The 16,600-nt window shown below is 37.5% G+C and overlaps 1 protein-coding gene across 11 annotated transcripts in view; it reads left to right on the forward strand.

Moving 5' to 3' along the window:
• LOC133207734 (BEN domain-containing protein 5) overlaps positions 1–16,600 on the forward strand; it is a 965,731-nt gene that overhangs the window by 593,954 nt on the left and 355,177 nt on the right. For 6 of the 11 annotated variants that reach the window (XM_061344845.1, XM_061344846.1, XM_061344848.1 and 3 more), the window contains 4 exons: positions 2,113–2,246; positions 3,955–4,330; positions 10,454–10,602; positions 15,144–15,357. The exons of 2 other annotated variants lie outside the window; for them this stretch is intronic. In XM_061344845.1, the coding sequence (XP_061200829.1) occupies positions 2,113–2,246; positions 3,955–4,330; positions 10,454–10,602; positions 15,144–15,357 (873 nt within the window). The remainder of the gene's footprint in view (positions 1–2,112; positions 2,247–3,954; positions 4,331–10,453; positions 10,603–15,143; positions 15,358–16,600) is intronic. 3 more of the 11 variants (XM_061344847.1, XM_061344853.1, XM_061344855.1) reach the window with 3 other exon arrangements.

Consider the following 16,600-nt stretch of genomic DNA (forward strand, 5'->3'; position numbering starts at 1 on the left):
CAAGGCTTGCATTTCCCTGGCCATGAGGATGGCTGGTGTCTGTTTCCAGTTTGCATGAGGCTCTGGCTACTGGTGACCTCATCTAGTTGCCAGCAATTTTTTCAACTATGAGAAGCAATTGGATTGTGTCCATCTTGTTGTGAGGCCAGGGGTTATTTTGGAGCATAGAAACTGATCTGCATTCTTTAAATGTAGAAGAGCTTCGTCTGCATGTTCTAGGGAACATAATTTGCCATGCAGTTTGGAGAAGGTGGTTCTGCAGGATGCATGTGCTGCTCTTACTCTAAGGAATTGTGAGAACATATTTTAGCAAAGGATTCTTTAGTCTATCAGCCCCAAAATACATAGTCTCGGAAAAAGTTAGTTTGTTGTTGTGTTTGGGTTTTTTCCCCATTCAATATGGATTTATTTATTCTTAAACTCCATCCCTTCCAGGAAGATACCAATATCCACCAGTCTGTACTTTAGTCTGTAAATGTGTAGGGCTTTTTTCCTAGGAAGGGCTCTCTCGTTTTCTTCTCTGCTCTCTGAGAGTAAATTGGGTTACCTCACTTTTCTGATGAACCTGTGTTTTCCAGATAAGTGAAAACATGAGGGTTTATTTTTCAGAACTGAAACAGTTGGATTGCCTTTTTGTTTTACTGGGATAAGCATCCCTGATGCTCTGGGGAATGGAGAATGATCTAAAATAAGCCTAGCTGTTTGTTTTTGTTGTTGTTGTTGTTTATTTGTTTCATTTTGCATCTGTCTTAGTATTTATTGCTACCATCTGCATTTCATTTCAGGTTGTCTAATGTCTTATTCTGCATGTTCTGTCCCTATTCTCTTTACATAGCCTTGGGCTGTAATATCAGCATTTGCCTACAAGAGATCCATTTCTATCTGTAACAAAATGAATTGCATTCATCTGTGTAATTCATTTCTAATGAATGCCTTGCTCCTCATTAAACAGTGATTTACCTTTGTTTCCCTTTTCTACACTGTCAACACTAACCATTTTGAGGTCCTGTGGAGAGATGCTAATTTGAGAAAGCAAAAGTCAGTGCAGCTAAGCACTCACAAATGTCATCCCCATTGGCACTTTCAAAGATATTCGTGGGACACTTTGTGAAATGCAGTTTGCAGGTGGATAAGACTCAAAATGTTTTCGTATTCATAAGCTTTCAATGTACAAAGACAACACTTTAGAGTTTAAATTTGTTTTTCTTTGTCAATGTCTTGAACAGATAACCAAGCTTGGGAATCTTTTTAGACCTTGTTTGCTCTGCAAGAATTTTATGGATCACATTTGAGGAGACTTTATTTACTCTTGATTCCCTGTCCCCTATGCACCTTTTCAGGAATATTAAAGTACTTCAAACTTATTTTAAGAATAATGCTTTGAAGCACTTATTTTTGAGAGATGGAGATTCAAAGAGTAGTAAAACCATTTCTTGGCTTTGTGTGTCTTAAAGAAAAAGGGTTAGTACATTAACTAATGAAATAGGGGTCACATGGGAAGTTTGTTACAGACTTAGTCCAGATGCAACTTTTCTCTAATGCCCTTTCAACCTGTTCTGCAGCATCCCCTTTTCCAGCCCTCCATTTTTCAGAATAGCAGAATCTGCTGAATGTGCAAATAGGTCTGTACTGCTGACAGATGATGGTTAGGGTGTAGGGTGAATTACCACCGAGTTTGTTTTCTCTTTAAACCTTAGCAGAGTTTGAACTGTAATGGATTCAGTGGATTGTGAATATGAAAATACTGTTGGTAAACATAAGTTAAAGCAATAGAAATGGTTTCTAGGAAATTGTTTCATTTACAGCATCTTTAACTTTTAGTGATAATACAAGCTGCTCATTGACACTTTTGTTCCCTCACATGAATTCAGCTTGGTGTTTTACAATATTTATTCTTCTGTTTGGTCAGATTGATCCCCTGTTGAAACTCTAGAATTGTCAGTGAGCATCAGTTGAGTTACACCATGCCTTAATTTGATCATAGTAGTATGAAGGGATTGGAGCATGGGAGGGTTGTTTTATTCTTTAACTGATCTTGCCTAAATCATGTAGTATTTGGAAGTAAGAACACTGATTAATGTAACACAATTTTATTTTTAATATACATTTTAGAGGACAAAACTGACCTTGAGAACAGTGTGATGCAGAAGAAAATTAAAATCCCCAAACTCTCTCTCAATCACGTAGAAGAAGCTGGGGAGGTTACAGATTATGGGGAAGAAGATGTGGAGCTTAGACACAGTAAGGTACTGAAGTTTTACCTTTTTTTTTTTTTTTAATTCTTATTTATTTTTTTACTATTATTTTTTCCTGACTTTTCTTTATGTTTTTTTCCTTTTTTCCTCTTTTTTTTTCTTTATATTTTTTCTTTGAAGTGCTTGGGGCATATGCAGACGCTATAACTTAAAAATTCCAGGCCTGCTTTTAGTCCCCTTAAAACACTGTGTTTGCTGAAATTGGGTCAAATTGGGAGCTGGGGGCAGGGATACAGGTTTTCAGGACCTGCTGTATGTGCAATTGAACATTTTTCTGTGTATACCATCTGCACAGTGTAATTGCTCTTCCACTTTGGCCCAGAATGCTTTAAAAGTCACCAGTTACATGAATGTCGAGCAGCTGCTCTCGGTGGCACTTGTGACCTATTGCATGCTGCTTGTTTGGAATTGGAAGGGGTGTGCTGAGAGTTCCTAACTACAGCAGTAGTGCGAAGAACAACTGACAGGACTGCATCCCTCCATTATAACTGCCAGTTGTCTTTTTAGGTCCAGATGCCAGAAACCCACTATGTAAATGCATTTATTTCTTGATATCAAATGATTTCTTTAAAAGTCTGCCAACCTTCATAATAAAATACTGCTCTGTGGCTTCATGTGTTTTGCAGCTGTAGGAATGATGCTAGTACATTTCTTTGTGGTGGGACAGCATTTATTTTGGTTTATTTTAATTTTCTTTTAGAATATGCATGGGACAGGTATAACATCAAATAGCCTCATTTTCTATATTACTCATGGATATTGTGGCATGGGAATTGATAGTGTCAGCTTCTTATCTCTAACCTATGAGCTACATTTGCTTTCCTTTCAGTTGCTTGGAAGTTCAAATGCTTTTCCCATATTTGGCTGATAAAACTTAGTGACTTTTACCCCTACTGTCAAGTTTTAATGTCCTATCCAGGCCCCAGAAAAGAGGTGTGCTTTAATTTGTAGTGTTTGGAACGGAAGGTAAATTTATGCTGAGAGTTCAAAGGACATGAAGCCTCTGCAATGCAGTACTAATATAGAAGGAATCAGCTGATGAGGGAGATGAGGTGGCTGATAAATTTCTGTGTCCAACTTCTGTCTTTTCAATTCCTTTTCAGTGTTTGCTGATTGCGTTAACTCAGTCACTTGCATCAGGCAATTGGGTGAATGTGCTAGAGGAGTAGTCAGAGAAGGTTTTGTCTCCTAAAGTGTCAGAAGGACAAGCCCTCTGCTCGCAAAACAGCAGTATGCCACTTTCATCTCTGTCATTACAGGTGACAGACATAGCTCATAGTTGATTCTTTCTCTTACTTATCAGAAAGTCAGTTGCTGTCAGAAATCTAAATGTTAGGGGTAAACTTTAAAGGAAAACAGATCCAGGTCCACTTTTTTTTTTTTTTGAGAATTCGATTATATAGGGAATCGAGTGACCTGTATATACACTGAGCTTGCAGGTGTTACACAAATGTGGGGAAAAAAAGCCTTTAACTGCCTCAGAAGCTTATATATTCAGCATCTAGCTGAATTACGTGTGTGTGATAGTTATGACGCGTATCCCCAAGAATCTGTTAGGCAAAACATTTTTGCAGGCAGATTTTGTTTTGCTTTTTTTGGAAAACAAGAATATTAACAGTTCCCAAGTCTGAAGAGTTTTGATTTTATTGCATCTTACTGCTCTCCTAATTTATTTATTTTTTTTTATTGTCACATGCAGAGACAAGATGGGAGGAAACAAAGTGAAGGAACACACAAAAGCATTGAAGCAGTTGTTGCTCGCCTTGAAAAACAGAATGGGATGAGTCTCAGTAATACTTCCAGCCCTGAGGAGGTTTTTATGGAGTCTTCAGAAGGCATGAACAATATGGACGATGCTGTAGTTCCTCGGATCCTGTATGAAGAATTGCTGAGGAGTTACCAACAGCAACAAGAAGAAATGAGACACATTCAACAGGAGCTTGAGAGAACACGGAGACAGCTTGTGCAACAGGCAAAGAAGCTAAAGGAGTATGGGGCACTCGTGTCAGAAATGAAAGAGCTCAGAGACTTGAACAGGAGACTCCAGGATGTACTGCTTCTAAGACTAGGTAGTGGTAAGTGCCGGACTTAAATGGGACTAGTTTTAATGAATTTTGCAAGTGTGATCAGTAGTAACGGAAACGTATTTGAAGAATAGCAGTTGTTAAACTGGACATTGAATGTTAAAAGGGGTTTTCTGCTGTGGCTGTATAATATGTGTTGAATTTGTATGCTATATACGACTGGATTTTTCTTTTAATGATAGAAGAGGTCTTTGTTGGTATGGTTGAATCGGAGTTCCATTTTAAGCAGCTGTATTTTAAAGAGTTGCTGACCTTCCAGTATATGCTGAAAAAGATAATAAAGCGTCATCTGCAAAATGCACCAATATGTTCCAGTTTAAAAAGAAGAAAAAAAAAAAGAAGAAGGAAAAGGCACTGGAATGAATATTTGGGCTAAACCGATTCTTTTCAGTTAGGGAATCTGTTTATTGTTATGTAAGTGACTGTGTTACCTTCCATTTTCTGCCCGCTCTTCCCATTAGTAACTCATTAGAGTGCGATATATTCCTGACTTCTTAGCAGTGGCTTTAAAAAGCCATGCTATTTGAAAAATAATGGATTGTTACAGAAACATTAAAAAAACTTTCTCTGTTAGTGTCCCGTTCATCAGCGCTTGTTACAAAATGCAGGTTTGTGTAATTTGGATTTAACTTTTAAATATCTTGAGTCAATTGCTCATTTGTTTTGCTTTATAACAATTATTTAACCATTATGTTGGAATAAATGGGAAAAAAAGACAAAATAAAAAGTTCATCTTTTCATTGAAGATGGTACCCTTGGAATACCTTCAGATATTTTACTAATATATATTTACTTGCTGTTAGAATGTGGTACTGCTGTGTTGAAGATTTGCTCGGTGACTGAAACTTGGTTGAAATTTGTGCATATGAACTTAGCATGCTTTTTCTTACGTCTGCCTTTGTTTATCCGGAAACTTAATTTTTGCATGTAAGTTGGGTACTGGCTCTTCTAGTTGACTCGAATGAGTGCATGTGATTTGCATGTGGGTCTGAGTTACATTCATGTACCAGCCTGAACCTGGGAGAGCATGTGCTGTGCTGTAGCATGTGTTAAGGTGTGCCTGCAGGTTTGGAGCCAGGTTCTTGAAGTAGCATCTGATGATTTAAACTGGGTGTCTGATTGTGAATGCTCATTATTGTTACACTGTGCATAATTAAAATGTCATTACTTCTTATAAACATTCTAGCTTAACTATTAAAATGAAACTGAAGAGGCAAGGGTTCCACAGGCTGAAAAACACAATGTGGTTGGCAGTAGATTCCACTGAGCTTTCTAAAATTTTCCTTGGATGGAAAGATGTTTCTTCATCTGCGAGTAGTTAGGTGGAATTTATGTGAATGGAGCACCAGCCAGATGTTAGTAGGCAATGGGGCTGAACAGTGTTAATACCAATTTAGTTGGTAGACTTGACAGCAGTTTGAGTGGTGAGACCGTCAATGAAACAAAGACAGCTTCTGAATTCTGTTTAATTCCTTTCACTTTAAGAAAGGATATCTTGTTTTATTGTTTTTACTTGTGATGAGTCAAGAAAGCGTAGAAGAGAAGAAAGAGGAAAAGGAAAAACAAGAAAACCCACCCAGATAACTAAAATCTCTTGGAAAGGATGCTGAATCTTTTATAAATACTGGGCCTGAATTTCCTTTGTATTTCCTTTGTATCCTTCTAGCACCTGATTTACAACTGAAAATAATTCTTGATTACATTGAAGACAAGTTGTTTTAATCACATATCTGGACAAATATGAATTTTAGGTAACTTTGAAAAAAATCCCATGTTGTTATTATTTGTGTGGAACTTTTCATGGATGACAAAGGTAGCATTTGGCCCTATGGGCTGTGTCCTTCACAGGGTGTGTTACCCAAGACTCTAATCTATTAACTGCTGATGACTCTCTTGCCTTTCCTTGTAGCCTCATTCACAGTAGAGAAACAACCAGATTTTAGAAAGATTAATACAAAATTTAGGAGTGATTAGAAAGGGAGACATCTTCAGCACATTATAAATTAGAGAGTCTGATAATGGTATGAAAATGTGCTACTTTTAATCAAGAAATAGATATGTAAAGACTTCTTTAGTCTTCCTTACTTTCCCATCTTATAAATGAGTTATGTTTGGGTGTGTGAGTAATCTCTGAAAGTTGTTCAGAAAACAGATTAAATCCCAAATTCATCTTCAGTTGTTGCAGCAATCTCTTAAACCCAGAGTTTCAAATTACATGTAATTTATGTTCCACTGCACTTCTAGCAGGCTGGACTTAATGCAAACTAATTGCATTTCTGTTTCACCTTGGAGACTTCTGATTTCTTTGCATGAGATGACAGCTGTTTTGTGCTGATGAATTGCAGCTGTGGGAAATGCGTGCCTATTGCCATTTTAAACTTGCAGATCAGCTATAGAACAGCCTCTTGAGCTAACATTCAGTCAAGTATTCAGTCTCCTAATATGCCATCAACATGTTGATTTCAGTGAGAAGCTGGAAGTCAATGTATTCTACTTGAGACATAGACCTTCATCTCTGCTACTAAACTTGAGCCAATCTTGTGGGAAGAGTGAGGTTCTTAATCTTCCACATGGTGACACCGAATTGGTCTTTGTTTTGAAAGAGCCTTGAAAGCACATGCGGCAAATGACAGTAGTAAAATAGGTACCAATCCATGTGGATATAACGAAGCTTTTTTACGATTTTGATACCCTGTTGCCCAACAGATTCCCTTCCTGGAGGAGGCAGGCATTTGACCAAGGCTCTGGGGACCAAAGCAGTGGGGAAACGTTAATGACTGTCGTTAAAATGCTTACAAAATCCCTCAGCTGAGCTCCCAGAAAAATGTGTACATTAAAAGCCACTTCTCCCTTTCCTGCTTTGGGATTAGAATCCCAGTTCTTTCCTTGCAAAGGAAAAATCTCAGTAACTTAAAAAAAATAATAGTTGTCTCCAGTGTAAGATCTGTGCAGTTTGTTATGACTGTATGTAGCCAGAAGTAGTGAAGTTTTATCAGGGATAATGTTTGGGTGTTGTTTGTTCCCATGATAAAGGCTTCGTTTTCGTGTTGTATTGTTAAGATGTAGTGTTGCTCCAGAGTCAGGCAGTATATTAACTTTCATTCATCAACGTTCATTCATAGAGTCATAGAATGGTTTGAGGTGGAAAGGACCTTAAGATCATCTAGTTCCAACCCCCTGCCATGGGCAGGGATGCCTCACACTAGGCTCTGTCACCCAATGCTCTCTCCAATTCATCAACATGCACATAGCCCCTCAAGTGGTTATTCTTAATCCGGTTTCATTTCAGTGATCCAGTTTCTGGTGTCTTGGGACTGCCATCAGGATAGGGAGTACAAATGCCATTTCTGTCTCGCCACGTGTAAGGAATTACTATTATTCAGCTTTTCTAGAGTTGTTTAACTTTTTTGATGTAACAAAAGTCCAAGGTTTCTATCAAGTGTGAGTACTTGAAGTACCATATATATAACATTGCTGCTTCTCAGACTCCTCTTTGTTCTAATTCTAGTAGACCGTGGAAAAGCAGCTTGCTGCTTACACATGTATATCAACCACTTTATCAGTTAATTTATTTTGGCTTATTTACTTATTTTTTGAGTAGCATGTAGCCTAAGATGCATTTTTAGGAAAAGAGGTGATGAAGGGAAGTCTTCTGCCTCTTCATCCTGCATTTGAAGTTGCTGGCCTCTCAGAGGTTGTGGAAACTTTACAGTCAGAAGGGGGAAAATTTTGAAATAAAACATTTGTTTCCTTTTTGCATTCTGAGGAATTGTCTTTTTTTTTTTTTTTATGATCCTTACTATATCACTGTTAAGCTTTTAGATAGTGGCATATATTTTTGTATGTCTCATCATCTTTAAAGTGAGACACACAGCATGAGACCTACAGAGAGAGGAAACTTCTAAAGTGTGGTGTGTGGTAAACTGGGCATGCAAACTCCCATTAGCAGTGAGGCATTAATGCAGGTAGCGTATCTAATTCACAACATGCAGGGTGGAAAATGCTGTCTTCAGTAGTTCGTGAAAGTAGCTGTGAAAACTACCTAGTTAGAGGCTCTTTGGGAAGAAAAAAATCAATCTGTTGGTGACTTCTAAGCAAGCAGTAAAGCATGGATTGCGGTGGAGGTTTTCCTGACTTCTTAGAGCTGTGGTTATTGTGGACTCTGGAAACCAAATCCCAGCTACGTCAATATATGACTATAAACAAATCAGATTTCTAAATAGCAACCAGTAAAAGTGTATAAACTGAGATCAACATTTCCTTCTTAAGAAGGTGGTTGTACTTAGCTGTCTTCCTCGAGGTGTCTTTCAAAGTATAAGAAAACTCAAAATAGCACTTGGCTAAAGAATATTTTCTTCAAGTAACAACTAAAAGATCTCTTCCTAAGTTCACACTGGCAATTGCATTACTGCATCTGCTTGTTCAGGTGTGCCCACACCAAGATGTGTTTAATCAGTCCTGGTCTTTCCTCTAGTCTGAATCAGTTCAGTAATGTCAAGTTTAGGAAGTTCAGTTTGTCTTGGCAGTACCATTGTATATGTGTGATAGTAGAGGTGCTTATTAAGATTACTGTTAAATAATAATGCCAATGGGTATGTATTTTGTGATTACTTGTGCAATGCTTGCATTGCATATAACTCTTAAGATACTCTTTTTGGTGGCACTGCTGTATAAGGTGGTCTGAGTTGCCAAGACAACTTTTACTTGTTGCTGAGTGTCAAGTGGCAGTCAGATGAGAACATTTAGCCAGCTATGTAGTTGTAGAAATAAGCTATAGGGTAAATATCAAGTACTGACAGTGGAGGAAATGTTGATATTGCTGTATAATAATCTCTACATGAAACTGCACAAAGTAGGAGGAATGAATGCTTTGCTTGTTCCAGGTACAGGAACTGTTTAAGATACGTGACTGAAGACATGAGTTCTGGTGCCAGCTTAACTTGCAGAGTTAGATAAATTCAGGGTTTGGTCTGTGTGCACAAACACTGAGGAGGGATGCTGAACCGTGACAGTGACCTGGTTACTGAATTGTCATTTGTTGGAAGATGTCAGGGTTGGGCTACAGAGTGCTGCAATGCTCTCAGCACCAACTGGGTACAATATAGTTCTTATAAGCGGGTGAGCTTATCCTTAAAGTGCTTAGAAGTGGCTGATTACCATGGTGCCATCGTGTCTAAGCTGGCAGCCTTGCTGTTAACAAACCACTGTCCCTGCATGGAACTTCAGTGACTGCTGGAGCTTCTCATGATCCTAGAGACAGACATCAAGAGAAATGATAGGCTTGGGACCATAGCCTGTTCCTAGACTTCTGGTATAACCACTGCGATGAATGGAATGATGAAACCCAGATCACAAATTATTTTATGTTGTTCTTCTTTTTAGAAACACTTCATAAACTTGATTTGAAAAGAAAAGCTGATGACTGACAAAATAATTATCCTGCTTTGAAGCCTCAAATACATGCTTAGTAGTGTTCTGTTGTTTAATCTGTGCTTAAGTTTTGTTGATTACAATGTGTTGGATGGATTGGACAATCAGAATTCTAATTTATGTGGGGGGGTTTCACCTTGGATACTCCCTGCGCATGATACTTTAGCTAAGTAGCCTGTTTCCTTTGTAGCATTTCTGTAGGTCATCACTTTTTAATATACCTCTGTTATATCTAAACAGATTTCAAATTTCTATCAAATTTCTGGTTCTACATGGATAACTTATGTAATTAGTGCAGTAAATTATGCAGGTTTCTATGCAACTATATAGTAATTCTTATTTGAAGAATTGCTATTGTTGCTTTTGGTTTATAATTTCAGTCTCATTTTAGCATAATTTTCATAGCGTGCACTGAAGCAATCTTACCCATATTTGTAATTGTCTGTATGCTTTAAGAATAAAATTAAACATTTAAATTAAAATTAAACATTTTGATGTTTATAAAGCAGAGTTACTTATCCTGCTTTTATTGATTGGTGTTCAGAAGTAAGATTTTGGTTTAAACTCTTTCTGACTTTAAAATGAACATGACTAACATGTAATTTTATGCTAACCCTGGGTGATGAAGTAATTGATTTCATGTTCTCTGGGATAGCAGACAGCTCTCTTTTCTTAACTGTCTAGGACCTGCCATTGAGCTTGAAAAAGTAAAACCAGAGCCAATTGAGCCTGAACCCGAGGTACAGAAGACCTTCAGTGAGGAAGCAAATACATCAACGTACTATCCTGCCCCTGTTCCAGTAATGGACAAGTATATTCTCGAGAATGGAAAGGTATTTTAAATTAAATATAGCATGATTAATTTGTAAATGTCCAACAGGTGATTTCCTTGTGTAATTATGATCTCGGGTGTTTTGCACAGTAGCAGCTTATACAAACTTCCTCAGTTGTCATAAAGGTATGCTATTATGCTGAGGAGAATTACGAAATCACATAAGTACGAACAGCACAGAACATTATCCTCAGTGATGAGAACACTGAATGCTGGATAACACAAAGAATATGATATTAAATATGCATGCTGCACAAGCAAATTGGCATAGTCTCAGTTGGTGACATAAATAAATCCACCAAATACAGTCCAAAGTCTGTAGCCCACATTATAAAGTTACATTAGTCTGTTTAACAGAAATACTTTTTCCTGAAAGGTCCTTAATGTTTTAATGTGCTGTAGTCAAAATGCTGATATGCCTTCATGTTTTGTTTGAATTTGAGTCCAGTAGATAGTTACGAACCCTGGAATGAAAATGGGCTTCCTTCAGTCTGGTAGGAGCATTGCCACTGAATGGAGCCTAATGTAATGCAACTTTCCAGTAACATATAAAGTTGGTAAAATACCATGTAGCTATAGTTTGCCAGCACCTCACTGATAGCTCTTCAAACTTCAGCATGTTTAACACACTGCTCATCTACCTGCTTTTATAGTTGTTGCCATTACCACTAAATCAACATCACATTTCTTTTACAAAACTATGTCCTTCAGAATTGCCTATGCAGATCCTGTTTCTTAGGATTTATATGCATTTGGTACCATAACCTGAGAACCTTTAAGGAAGAAGTGTCCATTTCAGCCTTGTCATACAGCGGATTTACTGATGAAATAGCATGAAATACTACTTTTTCAGATTTGTGTTAAGAGATTGACTGCATAAGTGTCTGTCATACTTGAAGATGAATTTGACGTAATTGTTGGGGACAAGATGTATGTGAAAAATAGTATAATCGTGGCAGGTTGACAGGTATTTGGTTCAGATAGCTTTTCTCACCTAATGTATTTAACATGTCATTTGCTTATATATTTTGTGCATATCTGTGCAATGAAAACTTAGAATATATTCCTGTGAGAGTTTGGTTTACCTCCTTTTTTTTTTTCGCTTAAGGTCTGTGGGATAGGGCACATCCTTTAGTATTTGTATGCAGCTTTTCTTGACCATTATTTCATCTGCTACCTTTTGGCACCTCCATTGCTGAAGTTTTCTCTGTCTTTACAGATAATATCTCTTTCTTTTTGTAATTTTATTTTTTCTTTAAATTTGCTTTTTTACTGGGGCTTCAGTCAGCTCAGATGCCAGAAATGTGAACTAATAATGTATTTTGAGTGATGGGGAGGGGGTGGGTGTCTCAATTTTCCTTATTTATGCCTTCTTTTTTTTCATTATTGCTTTATTGACATGCACCACTGAAGTAGTTGAAATACGTTTTTAGAAGTCTTGCCCTTTGTGGCATCTAATCCAATCTTAGGTAGGATTCTTTCAAAGCAGATAAATCTCTCCCCTCCAGAGGGAGAATAGAGTTACCGAAAAAGAGCCTGTGGCATTCATTTAAAGAAAAGAAAGATAAAAAAAAACACCAACAAAAAAGATAGTTCATCTTCTGAGATACATTTTAGACATTTTAGATACGTTGCCCACATCAGCACCGTTCAGTGGTGAGCATTGCTTTGAATTTGCTGTTGTTTCTGTTGCATTGTGCTTGAAGGTTGATTCTGCAGTTGCTGAAATTGGTGGTAAAGTTCCCATTGATTTCATCAAGCCAAGGGTCTGGCCCAGGGGCAGCTCTTCCATGAAGAAGGAAATGGCTTCTGAATCTGGAGTACAGTAAGCTTCCCATAGCTTTGGGAGTAATAGGAAGCAGTACTGAGTTACAGAGAGGTAAACTGAGACACTGACAGATTAAGTTCCTTGCCGTAACACTGCTAGAAATAGAAGAAGGGAGACATAAGATTTCTCTGTGGCTGTCATGTAGTTGCCTTTCCCATAGGTGTTTCATACCAGTGATGACTTTTTAAATAAATGAAGCATGTTCGAAGAAGAGCTGATCTGTCTGAAATGTAAATAAAATACTTGCTATAACTTGTTGTTTTCTTTTAAGTAACTTAAAGCTAATGAATAATGTAGTAGCTTAAGAGACTAAATCTTCAGTGAAGACAAGCCCTAATTTTGGCAGAGGGGAGTCAGATTTTTGATCAAATACAGCAGTCTCTACAACTAATGTGATACAGATGTGCTAATTGGGCATGTCACAACGTTCCTAATCCTGGTTATTTTCTAAGTAACTTTTATTCATTTTTACAAATAACTTTCCAAGATCAAACCAGAAATAACTGAATTATAATTGTAACGTGGTGGTTTTCTGAGCACAGACTGCTCACTCTGATTGAAGTTGTATTATAAAATATGTAGAGAGCACCAAGAGAGTGTGATTTTTATTTTTTTTTTTTTTTAAAGCACTTATGGAGAGGCTTGACGAAAGAGAAGGAAGGAAAAACAGGGGTGTTCATATTGTGGTTTTTACAAGTTTTATTTCTGCCCGTTACAGAATCTAAATACCATGTGGACTTGTGAAAAGCTTCTTAGAATCCCTTTAGCCTAGGAGATTCTGCTGGAGAGGCAGCTTGCTTTATGGTTTTATACTCTAAGGAAGTTAGACTTCTCATTTGTTTCTTATAAAGTAGCTGGTAGCCAAAGCATTCATATTTTCCTATTTAAGTTTTTAAACAGCTAGTAGCTTTTAAAGGATGCTGTCGTACTAAAAAATTTCTTAGGGTTATAGCCCTTATTAATAATTAAAGCGAGTTTCTGTTTAAAGGAGAAATTGTATTTGATTGAATACAGGCAGTAAAATTATGAGTATATAAAATTTTACAGTCGCTTTGTCTGTTTTTCACTGCATTTAATGGGACTTCTGTGTTACTTTTCAGATCTGTATGGGTAGCAGGCACACTTTATGTAATGCCACATGAAGGAAATAAAACCACAAAAATCTAAGGGCAAAACAGTGAAGGCAAATAGTCTCCTAATACAGTTTTGTCATAGAATTTTGTTCACAGGATTTAATTTTTTTTGATCATGAGGAGGCAGTAAGTTTTTATTAAAGTGTTAATGTTGCAGAAAAAACCTCCATTTGATGCGACATTACGAAATCTGAATTTTAAGAAAAACAGTCCAACTGATATATATTTTTTGTGTTTTGCACTTTTACAGATTATCTGAAAGTAAGTTCTGCTTTCTTCCTTTCCAGTGCAGTGAACTCGTATCAGTAATTAGAATAGTTAGGTCATGCATTAGCTTGTTATGGAGGATGAGCAAGCGTGGACCCAACTGAATCAAGTTCATCACCATGTGAACAAAATATGCTGTGTGCAGGGATAGTTCAGGTGATGGACTGCTGGATGCTCCCGGAATTAGGAGCATATATATACAAGGTGTGAGGTATTCTCTGTTGTTTCACACAGGGGCAGCATTCATGTCCTTGTTGCACTCATGTCAGGCCCATGCTAGTTACTGGTGGACTTCTTTTCTTTGCTGTTGCTTGATGGTGTCCTGTTTATCAGGACTAGCAGCTCAAACATACATAGTGGCAGCCTAAGGATGGTACTCAGGCTCTCATCCTGCATTCATCGTAAGTCTAGAGCAGTGGGAATCTTGGGGTAGAGAGATGGTATAGCTCTGTGGGAGTCAACCCAGCACAGTCAGTGCTGAGCAAGAGTAATAAGCGCAACTAGACTCAAGCAGCTTCCTTTTGGAGAGACTACAATGGCTTCATACTGCATTTCCCATATTATCTTGCTTTACCACTTGAAAATCTAATGAAATATCTTTACTCCCCATTGTGTGGATAATGGAAAGTTTATGATGTTGCAGCAATGGATCATTGCCTTATCACAAAATGGTATTCACCTGGATAGACTGATTGCCTATTGTGTACAAACTTCATAATGGAATTGGAAGTTTTACAAAGCTTCCAATCTCTCTTGGCTTATACTGAAACTGAGGCTCTTAAAATCCCTTTTCCACCTCTAGCTACTTAAAACAATCAGGCTGAATTTTGCCAACAGATACAGGATACAACTTAGAAAGGATTTTCCTCTCTACTGTCTCCAAAAATACGCTGGGTAAAGACTGTTTCAACCAAAGGGAAACTTTCATATCAAAGACAATGTTTCATCTTGCTCCTGAATTAGGCTGGTGCAACTGCTTGGTTTATGTGCTGTGCATTCCTTTATAATACTGGATGTGTTTACTGTTTCCTTCTTCTATCTCTTGCTGACTATAGTCCTTCAGGAGATAGGCTATGGGGGAGGGGGGGAAGTAAAAAGTAAGAAGAACTGAATACAAAAAGGAACTATATTATATAAGAGGTTCACTTTAAGTCCCTAACCCACAAAGTTGGAGAAGTTTCAGAATCAGGCAAAATGGATTTGTTCAGCCCTAATTACTGTTATTATAGTACCTAATATTAATGTTCCTACAGCACTTGGATACTGTTGTGTGCTACATACCATAGATAAGTTGTTATTATTACTACCTTCTAGGTCCATCTTGGCAGTGGAATTTGGGTAGATGAGGAGAAATGGCACCAGCTGCAAGTAACACAAGGAGATTCAAAGTATACAAAAAATCTAGCGGTTATGATTTGGGGAACAGATGTTCTCAAGAACAGAAGTGTCACAGGAGTTGCAACCAAAAAAAAGAAAGATGCCGTTCCCAAGCCACCTCTCTCACCTCACAAATTAAGCATTGTCAGAGGTAGGTTATTTGAAAACTTTTGCTTCCTGCTTTGGAGTTTAACCATTAATCACTGAGTTGAAAGATGCTTCTTTTCAGCTCATATAAAATTAACTGATTACAAACTGTAATTCAGATTGCTATTGCGTTGTGAAGCGCATAGGTATACAGGAAAAGTAAAACACATTGCAATAGCCGTGCACAGTGCAGGCCTTCACAGCTGAAGAGTTGTACATTGGCTTCAGTAAGGTTCAAGAAGATCATCACTTTAAATCACTTGTAGGACAGGACTCTGAGCCTGGAGAACAACATGTTGTTCTGGAATTCATTTATAGCATAATGATTTTTTAAATGCACATATTCCTTTTAACAAGCCTGAGAGTAGCTTTACCACATTTTTTTCAGCCAGAATATAACTAAGTCTGGCATGAGGCACAGAAACCATTATAGCTGTGACTATAGAAAATAGGCATACCTTCAAAGGCAAGAAAGAATAGTTTTGCCCTTTTCAGAGGAGAAAATGGAAATAGTAAAAATTAATTGTTGCAGTTGAATTGGAATTTGAACAGGAAGTGTGAATCTGGTAGGAAAAATTGCAATGACAGTTTCAGTAAGTGCAAGCCTGAGTCCACGTATGCAGGACTTTTGAGAGAGAGAAGGCCTTCTCCTTTATTTAAAATGAATAGTGAATTTCAGTCCCTTTGTATCATCATGCTTGTGTTTTGCATTCATTTCTGTCTCTCTTGGTATTTCAGGCTTCTTTTTAGGTCAGAACAGAGTTGGTTCCTCATGGAATACATACTGGAATTGGATTTTTAGGTTTTATGTCCATACTAAATTGCAGTTGGGCTGAAAGATATCTCCCTATTTGATTGAGCTTCATTATTCTGCATTTCCTGTTCTAAGTTGCTATGTGTTCTTAACTACAAACTTTTTAAGAGCTATTGTAAACTGCCTTGCAACTACCATGTGTTGAAAATAAGAAACATGATTCCTCTTTGAGTCTGTGCGTGTGTCTGTGTTGCATGGGGAAGAATTGGAAACTGATCTTTGTCCTGTCATCTTTCTGAGTTTGTAAGAAATGAGTAAAAGACATGGGGTGGTGTTTTTTTTACTAATTGCTTCAAGAATATATGTGGAAATGCAAGCTGTTCATGCTGATTTTCCAGTTTTGGCCAGGACCTTTTTGTACAATTCTAACACATGAAGCAAGGTAATGAAGTACTGACCACGTAAGGAATCCACACTGTAGCTGTCACTGCCC

This window comes from Neopsephotus bourkii, unplaced genomic scaffold, assembly GCF_033783945.1.
Source record: "Neopsephotus bourkii isolate Nb327-2 ecotype Australia unplaced genomic scaffold, CSIRO-AGI_Nbou_v1 NB_234, whole genome shotgun sequence".
In the NCBI taxonomy this organism is placed as follows: domain Eukaryota; kingdom Metazoa; phylum Chordata; class Aves; order Psittaciformes; family Psittacidae; genus Neopsephotus; species Neopsephotus bourkii.